General features: G+C 41.8%; 1 protein-coding gene across 1 annotated transcript in view; it reads left to right on the forward strand.

The window, feature by feature from the left end:
* The window catches only part of LOC135213845 (ras GTPase-activating-like protein IQGAP1), an 88,725-nt gene that overhangs the window by 15,369 nt on the left and 51,234 nt on the right, over window positions 1-22,122 (forward strand). The window contains exon 2 of the mRNA XM_064247948.1: window positions 19,862-20,018. Coding sequence (XP_064104018.1) covers window positions 19,862-20,018 — 157 coding nt within the window. The remainder of the gene's footprint in view (window positions 1-19,861; window positions 20,019-22,122) is intronic.

Genomic DNA, 22,122 nt, shown 5'->3' on the forward strand with positions numbered 1-22,122 from the left:
TGTACTCTCCTTTATCTGACTTTTTGTTTCCTTCTCAGTTGGTGAAAGACATTTCCCGATCACTAACTGAGAAGGCGACTCAAGACTTGCTTCTTCAGTCATCTAGGAAGAAGAGACCTGCAGCAGTAGTTGAGAAGAAAGGGCCGAGTACGTCTCTTCAGCCCTTTCGAGGAGGCCCTCCCTCCAGAGCGCCCTCTAAAAGGAAGGCTCCTGAGAGGAGAGGTAGATCTGCCTTCCGTCCCTTTAAGAAGGGAAAGTGATGCTGCTCTCCCTCCAAACACCAGTAGGTTGCCAGGCTCCTGGGATTTGTGGAGTCCTGGGCACTTATCAACACGGACGCCATCATCGAATGTCTGTGTTAAGGAAGGGATATCTTATCCCTTTCCTGGACAGTCCTCCCCTGACTTCAACTCGCGGGAACTGTCAGCCAAGTACAAGGATCCTGTGCTGAGGGATATGCTTCGACTGATGGTGGATCAGATGTGGGAGAAGAGAGCAATAGAACTAGTACTGGATCAAAACTCCCCGGGGTTTTACAATCGCCTTTTTCTGGTTGCGAAGGCCTCGGGGGGCTGGAGGCCAGTACTAGACGTCAGCACTCTGAACAAATTTATTCAGAAGAAGTTCTCTATGGAGACTTCGGCCTCAGTCCTTGCGGCTATGCGCCAAGGAGATTGGATGGTGTCTCTGGATCTCCAGGATGCCTATTTTCACGTCCCGATTCACCCTTCATCGAAGAAGTACCTCCATTTCATGACGGGGGGAAGGATCTTTCAGTTCAGGGCCTTGTGTTTCGGCCATTTCCACAGCTCCTCAGGTCTTCACAAGCCTGATGAAGAATGTGGCAAGGTTTCTTCACCTCAAAGGTGTAAATATATCTCTGTATCTGGATGACGTGGTGCTCATCAAGGGCCAGATCAGAGAGACAGTGTTTGGAGGACCGTTCTTAACGTTGACCCTAAACCTGATCAGATCGTTGGGATTACTCGTAAACCTCAAGAAGTCGCAGCTGACCCCCAGACAGAACATTGTCTATCTGGGGATTCAGATGGATTCTCGGGGTTTTCGAGTATTTCCTACGCAAGAGAGACTAGCAAAACGCTTGGAGAAAGTCTCTCTCTTAGGGAAGGAACAGACTTCGGCGAGGGAATGGTTGAGCCTTCTAGGGACCCTTTCCTCGCTCGAACAGTTCTTCCTGCTAGGAAGACTTCATTTACGTTCCACTTCAATTCTTCCTCAAGAGGTCTTGGAGTTGGAAGACCGGACTTCTTTCAGACGCCTTCCCATTCCAGTGGAGATGAGACCTCACTTAGAATGGTGGGTTGCCCCCTTTGAAGGGAGAACAAGGAATCTCCCTGAAGATCCAGAACCCAAGCCTAGTGTTGTACTCAGACACGTCGGAGAAAGGTTGGGGAGCAACATTAGGCTCGAAGGAGGTGTCAGGCACCTGGGAAGCAGCGCAGGTGTCCTGGCACATAAACCTGCAAAGAACTCTTTGCCGTACACCTAGCTCTGAAGAGTCTAGAACCTCTTGTGTCGAACAAAGTAGTTCAAGTAAATGTGGACAACACCACAGCACTTGCCTACATTCGGAAACAAGGAGGGACTCACTCCTTGTGCCTCTACGAACTTGCAAGAGACCTTCTGCTTTGGACGTCTCAGAGGAACATCTCCCTGCTTACGAGATTCATTCAGGGAGAAAGGAACGTAAGGGCGGACAGACTCAGCAGGAGGAACCAGGTCCTTCACACAGAGTGGACCCTCCACAAAGATGTGTGTCAAGATCTCTGGTCTCTTTGGGGGACCCCTCATGTGGATCTCTTTGCGCCACGTTCCTCTCCAAAAGGCTGGAAAGGCTTTTGCTTGGTCGTGGAAGACCCCAGAGCTCTGATAGGTCGACGCCCTTCCTACTAGACTGGTCTCACGTAGACGTCTACGCTTTTCCTCCTTTCAAGATCCTGGGACTAGTTCTGAAAAAAATTTGTGGCTTCGAAGGGGACAAGGATGACCCTGATAGCCCCCTTTTGGCCGGCACAAGATTGGTTCACGGAGGTGGTGGAGTGGATGGTAGATTTTCCCAGATCCCTCCCAAGAAGGATGGATCTTCTCAAACAACCACACTTCCAGAGGTATCATCAAAACCTCCCCGCTCTCGCTCTGACTGCCTTTCGACTATCGAAAGACTCGTCAGAGCGAGAGGGTTTTCTCGTAAAGTTGCAAGCGCGATCGCGAGAGCACGCAGAGCCTCCACTAGACAAGTATATCAGTCCAAGTGGGAGGTTTTTAGAAGGTGGTGCAAATCTAAGAAGTTGTCCTCCTCCACTACCTCTGTAACGGAAATTGCTGATTTCCTGCTGTTCCTAAGGGAAGAATCTCATCTATCTGTATCCACAATAAAGGGATACAGAAGCATGCTTTCAGCAGTCTTCAGGAATAGAGGATTAGATCTGGCAGATAACAAGGATCTCCACGATCTCATAAGATCCTTTGAGACTACGAAGTCTAAGGAACTGGTTCCTCCTAACTGGAACCTAGATGTAGTACTCAAATTCCTGTCATCCGAAAGGTTCGAACCTCCTCATCTGGCGTCGTTTCGAGACATCACTAGAAAATGCTTATTCCTATTATCTTTAGCTACAGCAAAAAGAATTAGTGAACTACATGCTCTGGAGGATAGAGTAGGATTCAAGGGGGACTCAGCCATTTGCTCGTTTAAAGCCTTGTTTTTAGCTAAAAACGAGAATCCCGCGAATCCCTGGCCTAAGTCCTTCGAGGTTAAAGGCTTATCGAGTCTCGTAGGCAGAGAAGCAGAGAGGTCTCTATGTCCTGTAAGAGCTCTAAAGTTCTACCTTCAGAGAAAACACCAGATGGGGGGCTCTAGACAAGGTCTTTGGTGCGCGGTAAAAGACCCCACAAGACTGATGTCCAAGAATGCTCTTGCATTCTTTGTGAGAAACGTCATTACAGAGGCGCATAAGATCTGTCCTGACGAAGAGTTTCGACTGTTGAGAGTGAAAGCTCATGAAGTGAGAGCAGTAGCGACGTCTCTCTCGTTTCAAAAGAATATGTCACTTAACCCTTAAACGCCGACTGGACGTATTTTACGTTGACATTTTTTGTCTCTCGGGTGCCGACTGGACGTATTTTACGTCGACATACAAAAGTTTTTTTAAAAATTCGCGGAAAAATACTTATAGGCCTACCAGCCTAAAACTTTTGAATCACACGCCTTGGGGGATGCTGGGAGTTCACGGATCAAGGTGTTGTTTTGTTTACAATCGTTATGCAGGCTCGCAAGCGCCGAAAATTTATTTCTTATCGCACTAAAAAGTATCTGTGACATCTCGGAAATTATTTCGTCACTTTGACATAATTTTTGTACCATTGTAAATTAGCCGTTACATGAAGTATAATATATGAAAATGTGTGCATTTTTATGTAAAATACAACAATAAAATACTCATGATTGTAGCTTTTATCAGTTTTGAGATATTTTCATATAAATAATGATAATTGCCAAAATTTCAACCTTCGATCAACTTTTGACTCTACCGAGAAATGGTCGAAAAACGCATTGTAAGCTAAAACTCTTATATTTTAGTAATATTCAATCATTTACCTTAATTTTGCAACTAATTGGAAGTCTCTAGCACAATATTCCAATTTATGGTGAATTTATGAAAAAAACTTTTTCCTTACGTCCGCGCGGTAAACTCTTCCGAAAAAAATCATACATGCTGGGGGATTGTGGTAATGTTTGCACCATTTTAAAATAAGCCGTTATATAAAGTTTTATATGTGGAAATGTGCGCAATTTCATGCACAATACACTAAAAACAACCCATGGTTTTAGCTATTATCAGTTTTGAGATGTTTTCATATAAATAACGATAATTGCCAAAATTTCAACCTTTGGTCAACTTTAACTCTACCGAAATGGTCGAAAAAACGCAATTGTAAGCTAAACGCTTATATTCTAGTAATATTCAAGCATTTACCTTCATTTTGCAACAAATTGGAAGTCTCTAGCACAATATTTCGATTTATGGTGAATTTATGAAAAAAATAACATTTTCTTTACGTCCGTGCGGTAACTCTTCCGAAAAAATCATACGTGCGATTGTGGTAATGTTTGCACCATTTTAAATTAGCTGTTACATAAGTTTTATATATGAAAATGTGCGCAATTTCATGTAGAATACAACAAAAAATAATTGAAGGTTGTAGCTTTTCTCATTTTTAAAATATTTGCATATAAATCACGATAAATAGAAAAAAAAAAAACAAAAAAAACCACGTTCGGTCAACTTTGACTCTACCGAAATGGGCGAAAAACGCAATTGTAAGCTAAAACTCTTACAGTCTAGAATATTCAGTCATTTATCTTCATCTTGAAACAAATTCAGTCTCTAGCAAATATTTAGATTTATGGTGAATTTTTAAAAAAATCTTTCCTTCCTCCGCGCGCGGATTCTCCGCCACAAATCTCCGAAATGCGTACGTACCATTCTCGGAATATTTGCTCCGTTTCCATATTAGGCATTTCATAGAGTTTTATATATGAAAATGTGCGCAATTTCATGTAGATAAAACAAAAAATATTTGAAGGTTGTAGCTTTTGTTATTTCCGAAATAATTGCATATAAAAAATATATATATATAAAAAAATTCGACATTCGGTCAACTTTAACTCATCAGATATGGTCAAAACTGCAATTGTAAGCTAATACTCTTACAGTTATAGTAATATGCAATCATTTGTCTTCATTTTTGAAAGAAATTGGAAGTCTCTAGGACAATATTTAGATTTATGGTGAATTTTTGAAAAAAATATTTGTTTACGTCCGCGCGTTACGAATTCATGCATTATTTTTTGTGATCATATTTTCTCTGTGTTGCTTTTATCGTTTTTTCAATGTGTTATATACCAAAATGATTGCAATTTAGTGTATATTACAACGAAAAAAAAGTAACTTGTTACCTTTAACCGTTTTGCTCACAGCGCGATTTGAATACAATTATATATGAAATTTCGTTTTTGCGCTATCATATATCGCATTATTTATATATGATAATGATAATCTTTTTCATTTCTGATGGTTGCATATAAACTTCAGCCGATGACAAAAAAAGGAGCCAAAAATGAACTCTAATCTTGAAAACTAAGCTCGCTGTGAGTTTTTGAAAAAAAATATTTTTTCCGCTTCCGCGCTCACTCTGAAACACCTCCGGCACGGGGGGAGACAATTTTTTTTTTACCGCTTCGGCGTTAGAGGGTTAAAAACATCTTGGATACGACATTTTGGAGATGCAACTCAGTATTTGCATCTCATTACTTGAGAGACGTTCGTGTGACTACGAGAAATGTTTTTCTCTAGGTCCTTTCGTGTCTGCGGATACGATCCTGCGTATGGGAGCCAACACCAATCCTTAAGTATATACATACCTTCTTTTTAGATATGTTCTAGAGTTTTTTTCTAACAAAAAGGCCTCCTTGGTGTCGCACTGGCGGCCAGTCACTGTTGTTCAGTAAGAAACTCTTGTGATATCTTATTAGATGATATAGTTTTTTTTTTTTTAATTTATGTATGTGTGCGTATTGTGTTTTTTGAGTTATGGTTGTTGTGAAGAGTTTGGGGGATAACTCGGAACAATCTTTATTACTAACGTGGTTAGGATCAGGTGGTCGGGATTGGTTGTTTGCTCCTTCAATAAGGTGTTTTGTCATATAAGTGGATCAGCACCCATTGACAAAGTCCTTTCAGGCTCTGCCGAGTAAGCGGATAAGACCCCATCGGCAGACCCACAAGAACTCTTGGCCATAGATCATATATCTTGCTAAAGTTTCTTGAGGTGATGCAGACTACTGGGCAACACCCACGAAGTCTACCACCTATCAGGTAGGAACCAAGGTTTATTTATACCTACAACATATGTTGTTTACCTGTCTATTCCAGTAGTAGCTGTCTCTTACCCTCCACCAAAGGGTGCCATCGGCTAAGTATATATCTGACAGGTAAGTTCATTGTATGAAAATGATATTGTTATGATACAATAAAGTTTCATACATACTTACTTGGCAGATATATACGATAATGGCCCACCCAGCCTCCCCGCAGGAGACAGGTGGAAGAGAGAAAATATGATCGAAAACAGGAATGGTTCCTAGTCCTGCCGCCCAGGGCAGGCCGGTAGATCACCTGACCTACTTGTAGCGAGTGGCGCGAAATTTGAATTTCTGTCGGGGACGACGGAGTCTTAGCTAAGTATATATCTGCCAGGTAAGTATGTATGAAACTTTATTGTATCATAACAATATCATATTAAACTTATATGTATCCTTTTAAATGTATATATACGTACTGTATAAAAGAAACTGGTCTAGGGTCCATTTGATTGTTGACCGAACGCCATAGGCTACCTAGGTAACTATGCAAGTAGACTGCAGTGTAGTGGGTAAGCACAAAACATGTTGCTAACATAATAAAACATTGAAAAGCTTGTCTAATTATTACAGTGAATTAATAAACTATTAAAATTAAACCCAATTTATATTTATCAAGAATTTACGAAAAATTCCCTACATCAAATCGGCAGGATGTGGCATGAAAGGATGTACCATAGCGCAGCCCTGGTGGCTTATAGCGGGACTATGGTAGTAAACAAACCATATCGTCGATATAAACCTATAAATGTTTACGTTCAGTATTACAGTCGACTGTAATACTGTATACAAAATCACTTTAAAACTATCTTTTAGTTAAAATTTATGATATAATGGTTTTACTAACGGTTTTGTTTCCATAAAATATCCTTCTTCTACGATGAAATTTTTTTTTCTAATATCAGGGTTGAATTTCAAGGTTATTGGACTAAGAAAATAATTATGGTACATGGTAAATATATACACGTATAAGTAAAAGAATCTTCTTAATTTATATAATTACTATACCATTACGTTACGCACCAGCATCTCTTGAGTTTAATATCAGGCTAACCTCTTTATGAGGACGCTTACAAACTAAGCATACAGATTGTGTTCATTACCGCGCACACGTTACATATGTAAACTGGTGTCATTACCAAATCTCGTACGTAAACATTGACGTATTTTTATAGTAGATACAAAAGAATAGTCATAATTTCTGTAACTACTACATATACCATAGCGGCTTCCCTGATTTAAACTAAGGCTAACCTCTTCACCAGCAAGCTTAACAAAGCTTAAAGATTGCGTTCGCTACCGAACCACACACACGTTATGTGGTTTCACTACCAAATCTCACGTAAACATTGACTTATTTCTACAGTAGACATAAAAGAAGAGTCATAATTTCTGTAACTACTATGTATACCATAGCGGCTTCTCTGAATTTTAAACTAAGGCAAACCTCTTCTTTACCAGCAAGCTTAATAAAGCTTAAAGATTGCGTTGCTACCGAACCGCACACGTTACGTATATAACAGTGGTTTCACTACCAAATCTCACATGTAAACATTGACTTATTTTTACAGTAGACATAAAAGAATCTCTTAATTTCTATAACTACTACGTATACCATAGCGGCTTCTCTGATTTCAGCTAAGGCTAACCTCTTCTTTACCAGCAAGTTTAATAAAGCTTAAAGATTGCGTTGCTACCAAACCGCACACGTTACGTAGGTAACAGTGGTTTTACTACAAAATCTCACTCGTAAACATTCACGTATTTTTACAGTAGACATAAAAGAATCGACTTGATTTCTATAATTACTGTATACCATAGCGGCTTCTGAGTTAAGCTAAGGCTAACCTCTTCTTTACCGGCAAGCTTAAAAAGCTTAGATTGCGTTGCTACCGAGCCGCACATGTTACGCATGTAACAGTGTTTTCACTACCAAATCTACACGTAAACATTGCACGTATTACATTAGGCATAAAAGAATCGTCTTAATTACTACGTATATCTATATACATAATGGCTTCTCTGATTTAAGCTATGCTAACATCTTATTTACCGGCAAGTTTAACAAAGCTCAAAGATTGCATTCGCTACCAAACCGCATGTAAAGCTACGTACGTAACATTGCCTTCACTCCAAACCTAACACTTAAATACGTATTGCATTTGCTACTGAAATGCACGCCTCATGTGTGAGCATTGTCTTATAGAGGAGAGGATAGACAAAACTTAAGGTTTATTTTGGAGTTGGGAATGAAGGAAACATTTTGAAGAAGGAAAACATGAGATGCCATGCAAACACTTCCGCTTTGCCTTGTGTGAAGTGGCTGTCTTGGAACCCATCATGAATAAAGAGGTAACTGCGTATACAGTAAATACTGCCAAAATAGCAAACGAAATGCGCACAGGTGTGCGAGACACATGTTTGACTGTTGTTAACAGTAGCTGCAGACTTTAAACTTATGACTGAGAAGTGCGGCGTCACCAGTGTTACCAACAATTTGTTGTTAAATTTATGCTAGTCGGTCCAAGTCAGATGTACGCTAAATAGCAAGAATATATGCCAAATGTGGTAGCAATTTTATGCCAGAATTATGCTATTAATCTATCATTATCTCATTTTTCTAATACATTTGAACTAAAACAAGGATGTAATGGAAATTTAAAGCATTTCTATATTAGGTGAAATGATACAAATGACGAATTGCAGTAGTATAACTATTTATTGATGATCTTTACAAGTTAGCAAACTCGAAATAAAGCACCATTTTTCCTTAACAGATCACATGTGCAATTACTAGTATACGATTTGAAAAATGTGTGAAGATGACTTAGGAAGTTATTCAACATTTTGATATCTAGTAATAAATTAAAACTAAAAAAGGAAAACAAATAGTCTCTACTCATGAAGAAAAACACAAATTTTAATTATTACTGCATCATATCATGCCACTTAGACACTATTTCCTTTAACAGGTCACATACACAATTAATAAATACTTGAAAAATGTGTGAAAATTACTTCAAATATAAAATTTTCATATCAACTAAAAAATTAAAACTAAAAAAAAGGTGGGAAAACAAAACAAAACCCAGTCTGTACTCAAGAAGAAAAATAAAACTTACATACTTATTACTGATCATTTATCATGCCACTGAACCACCATTTTTCTTTAACATCACATACACAATTAATAAATACTTGAAAATTCTTTGAGAATCACTTTAGACAATTAAAATTTGATAACTTGAAAAAATAAAACTTAAAAAAGAAAAAAATTAACTTTACTCATGAAGAAAAAACACCATTATTCACACTTTACTTATCGTTTGTCATGACACTGTGGGTATTTATTATTCACGGAATTTAACATTCCTTAACCAACTCATTTGTTAGTGCTGCTTTTGAGGCAATTTCAGAAGGAAGATACATATGGCTGTGTATGAAATTGAGGAATTTTCTGCACTTTATTTAAAATTTTAGTGAAAATACATTCTAAAATTGTACTGGAACCCTAAGTATGATAGAATTTATGCAAAGCTCCAATTCTTGGGGTCATATTAATGGTAAAAAAAACATGAACATTTGCTACATTTGGTAACACTGGATGACACCAACTAGTGGCGGCTGGCGAAAAACAGTTTTGTTTACAAACATCATATGATCTGGGGGTCGGAATCTGGTTTTTTGTATGAACACCGATACAAAGTTTATTGGAAATTTAATGGCGAAATACGATTATGTCGAGTTCTAATACGGTCGTGAGCCGGGGCTCTACTGTATATATTTCTGGGGCTCAGCTCGTGTCGGCCTATGAAAGTATCCTTAATATCATTCTTTCTAGGCAAAATTAATCTAAAATTACCAGAGAAAAAACAAAAATTAAGAAAATGTCAGTAAAACTGACTCGCTCACTCTATAAAAAGAAGTGTCGGTATGAGAAATAGGGGCGAGTGGGATCACTACCACGAGTCATTCACCATTTAGACCTTCCAATCTAAAATCCCCACCAGAGAGAGCTGATACGAAAGGGTGATGCGGCCGCTACTACTACTACTACTGACGCCACGGACAGCAGCGCCCCTAGCGGTCATCCTTAATCTTTAGACTTACACGTTGTGCGCTTTTTTCTTTGGTGCCGTGTTTTCTTGGGATTTACCACTTTTATTCATCATGGAACGTGCTGCCATCGCATCGGCTAAGTTAAGTGCCTCATAAGTAGTATTTTTAACTTTTACCGTATTTTAGTCTTCCAGGGACCAGTAATTTCGTTCTAATAGGTCATATACGGTCTACCCGGTTGACTCGTGGCGGCGCCATGCGCCTCATGTTAAGAATTCCCGGTCTCCCATACTGGGACTTTTTATACCTATGGCTTACTATATCACGTTCATTGTTTATTACATCGTTTTTATAGCTAGGACAGCCCTTTTACCATTTCTCTTAGTTTGGTATTTAGGGCTATTCTGTGTTTCTGGCCCAGCATCCCGGCTCTTGCTCTTCATCGGCTATCGCTGGCTCCGAGTAGTCAACTGTTCCTCGGAACAGTTTGCCTCCTCCTGGGCTTCTTTTTCTTTTACTAAAAGAGCCTTTTCCCTCTTTACGGTGTATTATTAGTTTTATTTAGGGTGTTAGGCTAGCCTAGGGTGCATGTCCCATGTGTTGGTACAGTCTGGTTCACGTGGCCCTTCCACGGTTGTGTTGCTATCGCGGCTTAGGCCACTTGCGGTCACGTGTTCCATAGCACCATTCCCTTCCCCTTCCCTCCCTACCAGGTATAGGGAGGGGTCTGGGGGACTCCTTGGTTACCATGACAACCACAGTAGCCTTCCTCCCTCTTTCTCTGAGGAGCCCAGGAGCTCCCTCCCAGCTGGGGTATAGGGCGACCACTTGTCTCGGGTACGGGTCACCGAGCGGGTAGTTGTAGGGGACGGGGAGGAGTAGGCAACCCCCCCCCCCCCCCCCTCTCTCTCTCTCTCTCTCTCTCTCCCGCCGCGTTACGCCGGGAAAACCCCCCCCCCCCCATTGCTCAGTCCCACCCTTCCCCTACTGTAACGAACGGAGCCTCCGCTGCAGCCGGGGCCCCTTTGGTTATAGTTCGTCTGGCTCCGCCAGCGGGCGGGGTGGTCACTACTAGTGGTCTGTTGCTTGCCTACTATATCCTGCCTTTTTCCCGCTACCGGAGGAGAGCTTGCTTCTTACCCGGCACTCTTCTAGTAGACGGGGAAAAGATTTATATATATTTCGTTATAAATATAAGGATGTACCTAATTTTACGGTGAATTTTAGTATTAACTAACTTTGTGTATACCATCTCCGTCGTTCTCCGTCGTGGTTTCATGGCTCACCACCACTCCTGGTTGGATTTTTTCTCCTGTCTCCGGCGTAGCCTTAGACAACTCCAACCGCCTAGTTACCACACGTATTATGGCGGGGCTCTGGTTTAATCTAACTTTCACGCTCCGGCATGCAGCGGAGCAATTGTTAGGCTGTAAGTGTTCTCCTGATACTTATGTATCTTTCCACTTACAGGCTACCAACTGTCAGGTCCTGGGGGTGTAACGCGGACGCTTTACGACCCCTGCGCCCACGATGAGTGCAGGACTCACGCCCCGTGTGCCACGACCCACAACGCTATGATCGTCTGGCACCCAGAAGCCTGCACCATTTGCTATGACCTTGTCAGTCAGCTGGTGGGGGGGGTAAGTCGACTTTTAGACTTCTTTATCGTATTACTAATAACACTTAGTCATAAGCTTGTTAAACCCCGTCCCCCCTCGCCGCTAGAAGCTTTCATTTCGGTCCCGCCTCGTCCTTTTCAGGCTGCCGCCGTGAAGGAAGTCGCCTTAGCAACCCTGAAGGCTTGGTGTGGGCGACATTCGGGAAGAATGCCGCCAAGGGCCAGCCGTACATCTTAGATAAGAAGCTGGCCGTTCAGATCTTCCCCGGCGGCAAGTCAACAGGTTACGTTGATCCCATTTCGGCAGCCCCTCTCATCGCTTCCATACAACAAGAGGTGCAGCAGTCGTACGGGTCCGCGGCCACGCAGGAGCCGGTCCCAGACGTCGCAACTTTGGACCTGAACATTGAACCTATGGCGGTAGGGGCGGAGGATTTGTTGGTTGAGGTAGGTGTGTCGGGCGCCCAAGGTCTTTCCTTGGGCGCTCCTGGATCTTCTCCTGTCCCTTCTACTGCTTCTTTTCAAGGCTTTACGGGATCTGAGATCCCTGCCCGCTCTCCCGCTCTCTCTGTACCCCCAAAGGTGAAGGGACAGAGAGAACAGAAGACCCTCCACAAGACGACTTCTAAGAAGTCGTCGTCGTCTTCTTCAGCAAAGAAGTCTTCGACTTCCTATGCTGACGCGGTGAAGGCTAAGCCGAGCTCTTCGTACTCCAAGAGCTCTAGAAGCAAGGCTTCTAAGGAGAAGGCTCGCGCTTCAGCCGAGCCAACGCCTTCTCCGGCCTCCACCGCATCCACTCCGGCAACGCCGGTTGGAGTAGCGGGACCGAGCTCCTTTGATCCCACTGCCTTCTCAGCAGTGGTGATGCAACAGGTGGGAGAGATGGTCGGCTCGCAGGTCTCAGCCCTCGGAACCAGGTTGAACAAATGTTTGCGCAGCTGTCAAACACCCTCAGTCAGTCGGGCCAATCCATCCAAGATCTCTCTTAACAGAGTTAGAGAGAATGAGGACCGAGTAGCTGGGCTTTCTCAGGCTCCTCAACCAATCTCCCCCAGTAACAGGTACTGGCATTCTTCAGCTACCGTCCATTAGGAGTCTCTACCAGCCTTTCCTCCATGGATAACCCATGGAGAGTGGCCGCTTACGCTCCATTCAAGGACGGTATGATCTCTGTCCCGGAGTGTGGAACTCGAAGGATTGAGGACTTCGAGTTTTATCCTCCGGGATTAACTCAGCCTTTCATTGGATATGCTAGGCTGACCGTGGCGGCCCTCACTAGGGAGGACAAGATTTCCCGAGAAAACGTGCTATATAGTAGAGAGCACGCACAGCGGGAATGGGTTCACTGCCTGGAGGACTGGGAGTGTACCAACACTAAGCTCCAGGCTTTCAAGAGTCCTTTCACTATTTTTGCGACGGAGGAGGAGGCTTCTCTTCCGTTCGCTACCAAAATAGTGGAAGCGACTCTTCAGGCAGTCCTCAAGGATGAGCCCATGCCACAGCTGAGGGAAGCTGATTCTACTTCTCCGCTCTTTCCAGCCTTTGGAGAATTGTGGGAGAACTTGCCTGCCACATTCACGATTGGTAAGCTTAAGCCAGACTGCGCAATGGACCAGTTTGGCGAAAAGCTTCCAAGGCTGCCTGATACTTTGATTCAGGCAGAGTTCGATGCTCGAACTAGGTTTGGGAGGTCCCTCAACTCCTTGATTATCACTGAAATGGCGGCACTGTCGTATGGCACAGAACCGCTATTCAAGATTCTGGCCAAGTCTCGGCTCCAAACAGTTCAGACGGATGCTTTCGACTTCTTCCAAGCTAGGAGGAACTGCCGAAAGCACGTTCTGCAGAGTGCACTATTAGGCACGAACCTAATAGACTCCTGGCTTCCAGCATGTGGGGGGCGGACCTCTTCCCAGAGTCCCGCTGTGAATGAGGTGACACCACGAGGTGCTAGGCTCAACCAGAGCCTTAGGGCTAGGTGGGGCATCTCTTCTAAGAGGAAGCAAGAATCCGCCCCTGCTGCTGGTAAGAAACTCAAGAAGTCTGGTAAAAGGTTCCAGCCTTACCAGAAACATCAGCAGCAACAGCAGTTCGTTCAGGCCGTCCCAGTTACCCAACAGGGACAACCATCGACTTCGAAACAGGCCCAATCCATCCTCCTGTTGTCCCCTCAGTCGCAACCCTCAACCTCCTACGCAGTCTTCTCCTGGCCATTCCAACTCTATGTATGAAGGTCAGGCTTACCCAGCCTTTAATAGGCTTTCGAGAGGTAGCAGGGCGAGAGGCACTTTCGCCAGCGTGGCACAGGGAGAGCGGCAAGGGGAAGGCAATTCAGAGGAGGGCGCGGAGGTCAACCCGCCCAACAACAGTGAGGCTCCCCAGGTAGGAGGGAGGCTGTTCCTCTTCCGTCACAGGTGGGGGTTCAGCAAATGGGCACAGAGCATCGTGTCCAAGGGATTGGGTTGGAGTTGGATCAAAGATCCCCCTCCAATCAAATCATTTTATCAGGAACCATCAAAGGAATTGACAGATTACGCGGAGAACTCCTTCAGAAAGGAGCTATTGCGAGAGTCAAGCATCTAAAATTTCAAGGTCGCTTATTCAGCGTGCCAAAGAAAGGCTCAACAAAAAGAAGGGTAATCTTAGACTTGTCAAAGCTAAACTCTTTCATTCGTTGCGACAAGTTCAAAATGCTTACCATCTCGCAAGTAAGGACCTTACTTCCCCGTGGGGCCGTCACATGCTCCATCGATCTTACAGACGCATACTATCATATCCCTATAGCCAGGCACTTCCGCCCATTCCTAGGCTTCAAACTAGGAAATCAGACGTTCTCATTCAAAGTGATGCCCTTCGGTCTGAATGTAGCCCCCCAGGGTATTCACGAAAACAAATAGCAGAAGTGGTAGTTCAACAGTTAAGAACTAAGGGATAATGGTAGCAGCATACCTCGACGATTGGTTGATCTGGGCACCAACAGTCGAGGAATGTCTCAAAGCCACAAAAAAGGTAGTTCAATTTCTGGAACATCTGGGTTCCAGAATTAAACAAGACAAAATCCAGACTTACTCCAGAGTCTCGTTTTCAGTGGCTAGGAATCCAATGGGATTTGTCTTCCCACAATCTGTCAATTCCGGTGGTCAAAAGGAAAGAAATAGCCAAGTCTGTGAAACAATTTCTCAAATGCAAACAAACATCAAGGAGAAACCAGGAAAGAATCCTAGGTTCTCTTCAGTTTGCCTCAGTGACAGACATCCTCCTGAAAGCAAGGCTGAAAGATATAAACCAGAGTTTTGGCGATTGAGAGCAAACGCCAAATCTCGAGACAGTTGTCAGTAATTCCACAGATCCTTCGCAATCAGCTCCGTCCATGGACAAAAGTGAAGAACCTGGCCAAACTAGTACCCCTTCAATATCCCCTTCCAGTGTTAACCATTCACACGGATGCCTCCCTTTCCGGGTGGGGGGGATATTCTCAATTCAAGCAAGTTCAGGGGGACTTGGTCAGTTCAGTTCCGCCAGCTTCACATAAACGTCTTGGAAGCAATGGCAGTATTTCTTACCCTGAAGAGACTTTTTCCCCGAAAAAGTCTCATCTAAGACTAGTTTTGGACAGTGCAGTGGTAGTTCATTGCATCAACAGAGGAGGGTCCAAATCCAAACATGTGAACCATGTCATGATAGCCATCTTTGCACTAGCAGACAAACACAAATGGCATCTGTCCGCCACTCACCTGGCGGGGGTAAGAAATGTAATAAGCAGGAACGCTTTGTTCCCACGGGTCGGTCCCTCTGGAATCAGAAGTGGTCCCTGGACGACAGGTCATTCCATGGATATGCCGGAGAGTCCCAGGTCTCCAAGTGGATCTCTTCGCCTCACAAGCGAACCACAAGCTCCCTTGCTATGGTGGCCCCCAACAACCCTGGACCCTCTGGCTTTATTGCCACGGACGCCCTGTCGTTAGATTGGAATCAGTGGTTGGAGAAAAATTTATGTCTTTCCTCCAGTGAATCTTCTTTTGAAAGTCTTGAGCAAGCTGAGGACTTTCAAGGGACTAGTAGCTCTGATTGCTCCAGACTGGCCCAAGAGCAACTGGTATCCTCTGCTTCTGGAATTGGGTCTCCGACCTCATCGGATTCCCAATCCCAAGCTGTCACAATCAGTACAAATGAGGACTGTGTTCGCTTCCTCAGGAATTCTTCAGACCCTAACTTTATGGACTTCATGAAGTTTGCGGCTAACAAAGATGCTAACATTGATCCACAAACATCCTCTTCCTAGAATCCAGATAAGAGAGAGTCAACTATTAGACAATATGACTCAGCTGTTAAAAAATTAGCATCCTTCCTCCTGAAAGAATCAAACACTACAACCATGCACAGTTTAACTTAGCTATATCCTTTTTCAGATCCTTGTTTTGGAAAAAGGTTTAGCAGCTAGCACTATTACTACTCATAAATCGGGGCTTTGAGGAAGATCTTTCAGTTGGGTTTCCAGATAGACCTAACAGAATCTTACTTTACGTCTATTCCTAAAGCCTGTGCTAGACTTAGACCTTCTCAAAGGCCTACTGCAGTCTCTATGGTTCTTAAATGATGTCCTCAAACTAGCCTCAGATACTGACAACTCGTCTTGTACATTCATAATGCTTCTTAGAAAGACGTTATTCTTATTAAGCCTAGCTTCAGGAGCTAGAATTTCAGAACTGTCGGCTCTATCCAGAGATGCGGGTCATGTGGAATTCCTCCCCTCAGGAGAAGTTCTGCTTGCGCCGGATCGTAGTTTTTTGGCTAAAAATGAGGATCCTCTTGCAAGGTGGGCTCCTTGGAAAGTCATCCCACTTCCGCAAGATCCTTCTCTCTGCCCAGTATCAACTTTAAGAGCCTTTCTATCTCGCACATCCTCAAGATCCTCAGGTTCTCTCTTTATGAGAGAAAAAGGTGGTACTTTATCAGTAAAAGGAATTAGACAACAGATCCTTTACTTCATTAAACAAGCCAATCCTGATTCATTTCCAAAAGCACATGACATCAGAGGAGTAGCCACCTCAATTAACTACTTTCAACATATGAACTTTGAGGATCTTAAAAAGTATACTGGATGGAAATCTCCGACAGTTTAAACGTCACTACCTAAAGTCCCTTGGAATCTTTTAAAATTTTATACAGTAGCAGCGGGAAACATTGTTTCTCCTCGATACTGTTATAGTAGTCATAGTATAGATCCAGGTCTCCTTTCTACCTACCTCGTCCAACATGCCTCACCCTATTGCCATGCTACTCGGATACTCTAGCCTTAGCCGCTGAGATCATATTGGTGGATTGTCCCTTATTTTTTTGCTAGGGACATCCACACTATGTACTTATAATGTACTTCAGGTGTCCCTACCCTTATTTTTATGCTAGGGTAGGACAAAATGTGTTTTGTATATTATGTAAATATCTTACTTAAGTGAATCTATTTTGTTAATTTGCATTGCATTACTGGATATTACTATGTTTAATATAAGTTAATTTTAAGTACTTTATATTGTTTGCTTTCTTTATCATGTCATTGTTTAGGATAAGTTAGCTTCAAGTACTTAGTTTGTATACTGTAATGTCCCTGATCACTTATATTATATACCTCTTTTTTACAACTGATTTTCATTTGTCCTTATTCCCATCTTGTTTGTTTGTTTCTCTGGTACTCTTTCATAGGCCGACACGAGCTGAGCCCAGAAAAGGATTTTGACGTAGGAAAAATCTATTTCTGGGTGATTGGCTCGTGTCGCCCTATGAAACCCACCCTGCAGGACAAGATGTTCATAGATTAAGGATGACCGCTAGGGGCGCTGCTGTCCGTGCGTCAGTAGTAGTAGTAGTAGCGGCTGCATCACCCTTTCGTATCAGCTCTCTCTGGTGGGGATTTTAGATTGGAAGGTCTAAATGGTGAATGACTCGTGGTAGTGATCCCACTCTCGCCCCTATTCTCATACCGACACTTCTTTTATAGAGTGAGCGAGTCAGTTTTACTGACATTTTCTTAATTTTTGTTTTTCTCTCTGGTAACTTTTAGCTTAATTTTTGCCTAGAAAGAATGATATTAAGGATACTTTCATAGGGCGACACGAGCCAATCACCCAGAAATAGATTTTTCCTACGTCAAAATCCCTTTTATATACATATATATACAGGCAGTCCCCGGGTTATGATGTAAGCCGAAAATCGTTGTAAGCCAGAACATCAAAAAATCCTAAGAAAACCTTACTTTTTTAATGCTTTGGGTGCATTGAAAACTATGTAAACTGCATTCTTATGGCATTTTTCATCAAAAAAAAACCTTCAAATATTGATTATTTTGCATTTTTGGTGTCATATTTCATCTGCCAAATGAGCGTTGTAGGCGTCGTAACCCTGGAAATAATGTCTGATAAATATAATTGAAAAGCGTCGTAACCTCGGAACGTAGTAAGCCGAGACCGTCGTTACCTGAGGACTGCCTGTATATATACTTTACGTTTTTTATTTTCAAAATTTCTATTTCTTTCACCACCGAATGGATGCCTGTCCATTTACTGAATTTATCAAACCACCCCCGAGAAGCCTTGAAGTCTGGGGTTGCTGTCGATGTCCCTTCTCCTCTGTTGTCTTCGGCCTGGACAATCAGATCACCGAAATAGCGCTGGCCTTCTGGCAGATTGCCCTCTCGGTTATCGTATCGCCAGCGATTTCTTTGTCCTCAATCCATACAAGAAGCAGCCTCTCTATCTCATCATGCACGTGGCTCCTCTTGTTGGACAAAATAGTCACGCCCTTGGAAGGTGTAGCTGCTTTGATGGCTTCCTTCTGTTCAAAGATGGTGCCTATCATCACGGATTTCGGCTGTATTCCTTAGCGATCACACTCAACCGCATGCCAGCCTCATATTTCTTGATTATCTCCAATTTTTGTCTCCATAGAGAGCATCCTCTTCTTTCTGTGAACTTCAGCAACTTTCTTGGGATCCATGACTTTACACACGTAATTAAGTTACTAATTAAGTTCTCACACAACACGATAAAGTACAACGCAAAATCATCAACACGAATTTACATTAACAAACAAAATCGTATACGTGAACGAACGAATTCCGCGTGCGTACGATAAGGCTGGTGCGACGGAGTGGCCAAACGACGCCTTTACATAGAGCATGATGGGGTAGATGCTGACCAATAGGAGAGTGGGAGGATGGTGGCGAGTCTACAGAGGTTAGAGGTGCGCGAGTTTTGAAATTGTTCCCGGTGGTCCGGGCGAATCTCAGGACTTTACAGTAACACCCTTTTGTAACCTGAATTATTTTCATATGCAGAGGCAAAAAAATCTTCGTCTTTGCTTCCGTAACTTGAATTTTTCGTAAGTTGGGACATTCGTATGTTGTGGTTCCACTATAATATATATAATATATATATATATATATATATATATATATATATATATATAATATATATATATCATATACATATATATATGTATATTATATATATATAATATATATATATATATATATATATATATATTTATATATACATATATATATATAGATATATATATATATTATATATAATATATATATATATATATATATTATATATATACATATAATATACATATATATATATAATATATATATATATATATATATTATATATATATATATGATAATATATAATATAGTATATATATAATAAATATATATATACAGTGGTCCCCTGTATTCGCGGGGGATGCGGTACCAGACCCCCCTGTGAATAGTTAGAAACCTGTGAATAGTTAGAACCCCTATAAAAATGCTGAAAACAGCCTATTTTGTTAGTTAAAACTCAAGAAAAACCCACTAAAAAAATTTATACTAGGTTTTATAATAGTTTTATCACAGAGAAATTGATAAAAAAAAATCCAGGAATTTGTAGATATTTTTCATAGAAAAATACCGCGAATAAGTGAATTTTCCGTGAATAATGCGGGGAAACGTTCCAGAGAGAAATCCGTGAATGTGCGAGTCCCGAATACCAGGGGTGGGGGGGTCCAATGTATACATGTATATATATATATGTGTGTGGGTGTGTGTGTGTGTGTGGTGCAGGAGTTATATAGTGAAAATTAGGGTCACCAAACACCTATCTTAGGGTAAATCTTAACTTGAAGACAATAAAATACTGAGGAACCCAAGGACAGTAGAAAGATATACAGTAATGATTTATAAATTTATTACCTCACAGACATAGCCTGCATGAAGTAAAAACCCGTCTCAGTCACAATCTTCGCCGTCTGGAAAATCAAGCATTGGTCTCGAGGGCTGACAACTACCAGGCACTGCTTACTGCCATTGCAGGAGATATTGTTAACCAGAGACAGCACAAAGTAGCAAGGAGAATGGTAAGCTGTTATATTATAATGTAAGAAATGTGACTGTTGAGTTGACTAGTTGATGATTACGGTGTGTCCTTGAAGGGTCTAATAGGTCATAAAGTATTATAATTGTTGAATATTTAAAAGCGTACATATAGTGTTCATTGTCTTATAGTATTATTTGTGAAATAACACTCAGTCATCACTCATAAGTTTTTAAGATTTACTGTATTCTTAGCTACTGAGGAAAGTAACTTGTATTTACCTTTCTGTGCTGTATGTAAAGTATTTTCATTGTTTTCTGTCCTATGTCACATAAAAGCTGGGAATGTTGGGATCTTGACTTAGATTTAAGGCTTTGTGTTTATTTGAACTGACTTTTTGTGTTGATTGTTCAGTATGTCAGGAATATTTGAATAGCAATTATTTATAACGCTGTTTATTGTTTTTGTTTTTTTAGTATGTCAAAAACACTTGAAAAAAAAAAAATTTTTGTTTCAGTGTTTCTTTTAACCGGTTGTGTTACTACTATGAGGAAAGTTTGTGACTGACCAACAACAAGACACCTTGGAGGTTCAGTGTGGTTTCATCCCTGACCACTGGGCCATCTAGGACTGTGGTATGGGTTCACATTGCTGATGTTGCCCATCATTCTCAGATGCTAAAATGTAGATGGAGGGTCTTGGCCGAGAGCTGGATTGATGAGATTGGTCATTGCATGTGACCTCATCTTATCTTGTGATCAGTCATGTCTGTTCTAGATTAAGCCAGCTTTAAGCTGGCATTGGCTCAGTCGTAGTCTGATCTTCCAAACAAAACAACATCTACCTTCGAGGGTCAGCTGTTGCTCAGGTGTTTAGAGGGTGGGAACTCCTTACACTACTAGTCTGTCTTCCAGCGGTGATCATAACACTTATACAAGATATCTTCTCTGATTTTTAGACCCTTTGTATCAACGATGATAGGACCTTCCAATCTTTCCTGGGACCTTTCCATCTTCCAAAAAGGATGGTGGTTGCATTTTTTCCTTTTATAATCAATCAACCTACCTTCAGTCAACAAACCTCAGACTGTACTTGACTTAGAAACCCCCCAAATCCTTGCCAGCTTCCACACGAGACAATCCATTCGCATTGCAAGTTGAGCCTTTTGTGACTTATCTCAGGTTTTATGGGGGTTCAGTCCCCATCCTTCTTTGAGCATGGGCCACAGTCTTGAGATTGACACCTCAGATATTAGTAAACCCTTCCGCTTTGGCTTTAGCTCCCCATTTGAGGCTACTATGATTGTTGTCTCTGGTGTTGCTTTTCTGGTTGTAACTGTAAGCACATCCTTTAACAATGCTTGTCCTTTCAGGTGTCATCTCAATTAACAATGCTGTCCTTTCAGGAACCATCTCAATTAACAATGTTCAGGCACCATCTCAATTCATCTTTGGTGTTCCTGGAAAGGTTGTAATAACCCACTCTTACAAGAGGTCTTTGCTTCTTCCTTTTACTGCTCATCTTCACTGTCTTGTGTCTGGATTAGTGGAGGAAGGCTGTGAACATTCATACAGATGTCACTTTTTAGTTTTCTGCACAAAAGAAAACTATTGTGCCAGCTTTGTCTGTCCATCCGCACTTTTTTGTTCTGTCTGCCCTCAGATCTTTAAAAAGTACTAAGGCTAGAGGGCTGCAAATTGGTATGTTTGACCAAAATTTCAAAATCAAAACATACAAATTGCAGCTCTCAAGCCTCAGTATTTTTTATTTTATTTTATTTTTTTTTACGTTAGCTTTAATTGTGCTTCTGGCAACAATATAGGATAGGTCACCAGTGGGCCATGGTTAAGGTTTCATGGCCGTGGTACAGCATTATATTGAGACCACCGAAAGATAGATCTATTCTTGGTGGCCTTGATTTTATGGTGTAGTGGCTGTACAGAAACTCTATTGCCCCAAAGAAACTAAGGTGCATTTTTTACTAGTTTTTATTTTTTTAAAGACTGTGGTCAACTGCAACTATAATTGGAAGCAACAGACCTTGGATTGGTGGGTTGATTGTGTTGCCAGTTTGTTCTTGCGGTGGATTCCCCCAGGAACAAGGCTGCATCCCCCTGGTCACCTTTTTGGTCTTTTCAGCATTTTTT

The sequence above is a fragment of the Macrobrachium nipponense genome, chromosome 43 (genome assembly GCF_015104395.2).
Source record: "Macrobrachium nipponense isolate FS-2020 chromosome 43, ASM1510439v2, whole genome shotgun sequence".
Taxonomy (NCBI): domain Eukaryota; kingdom Metazoa; phylum Arthropoda; class Malacostraca; order Decapoda; family Palaemonidae; genus Macrobrachium; species Macrobrachium nipponense.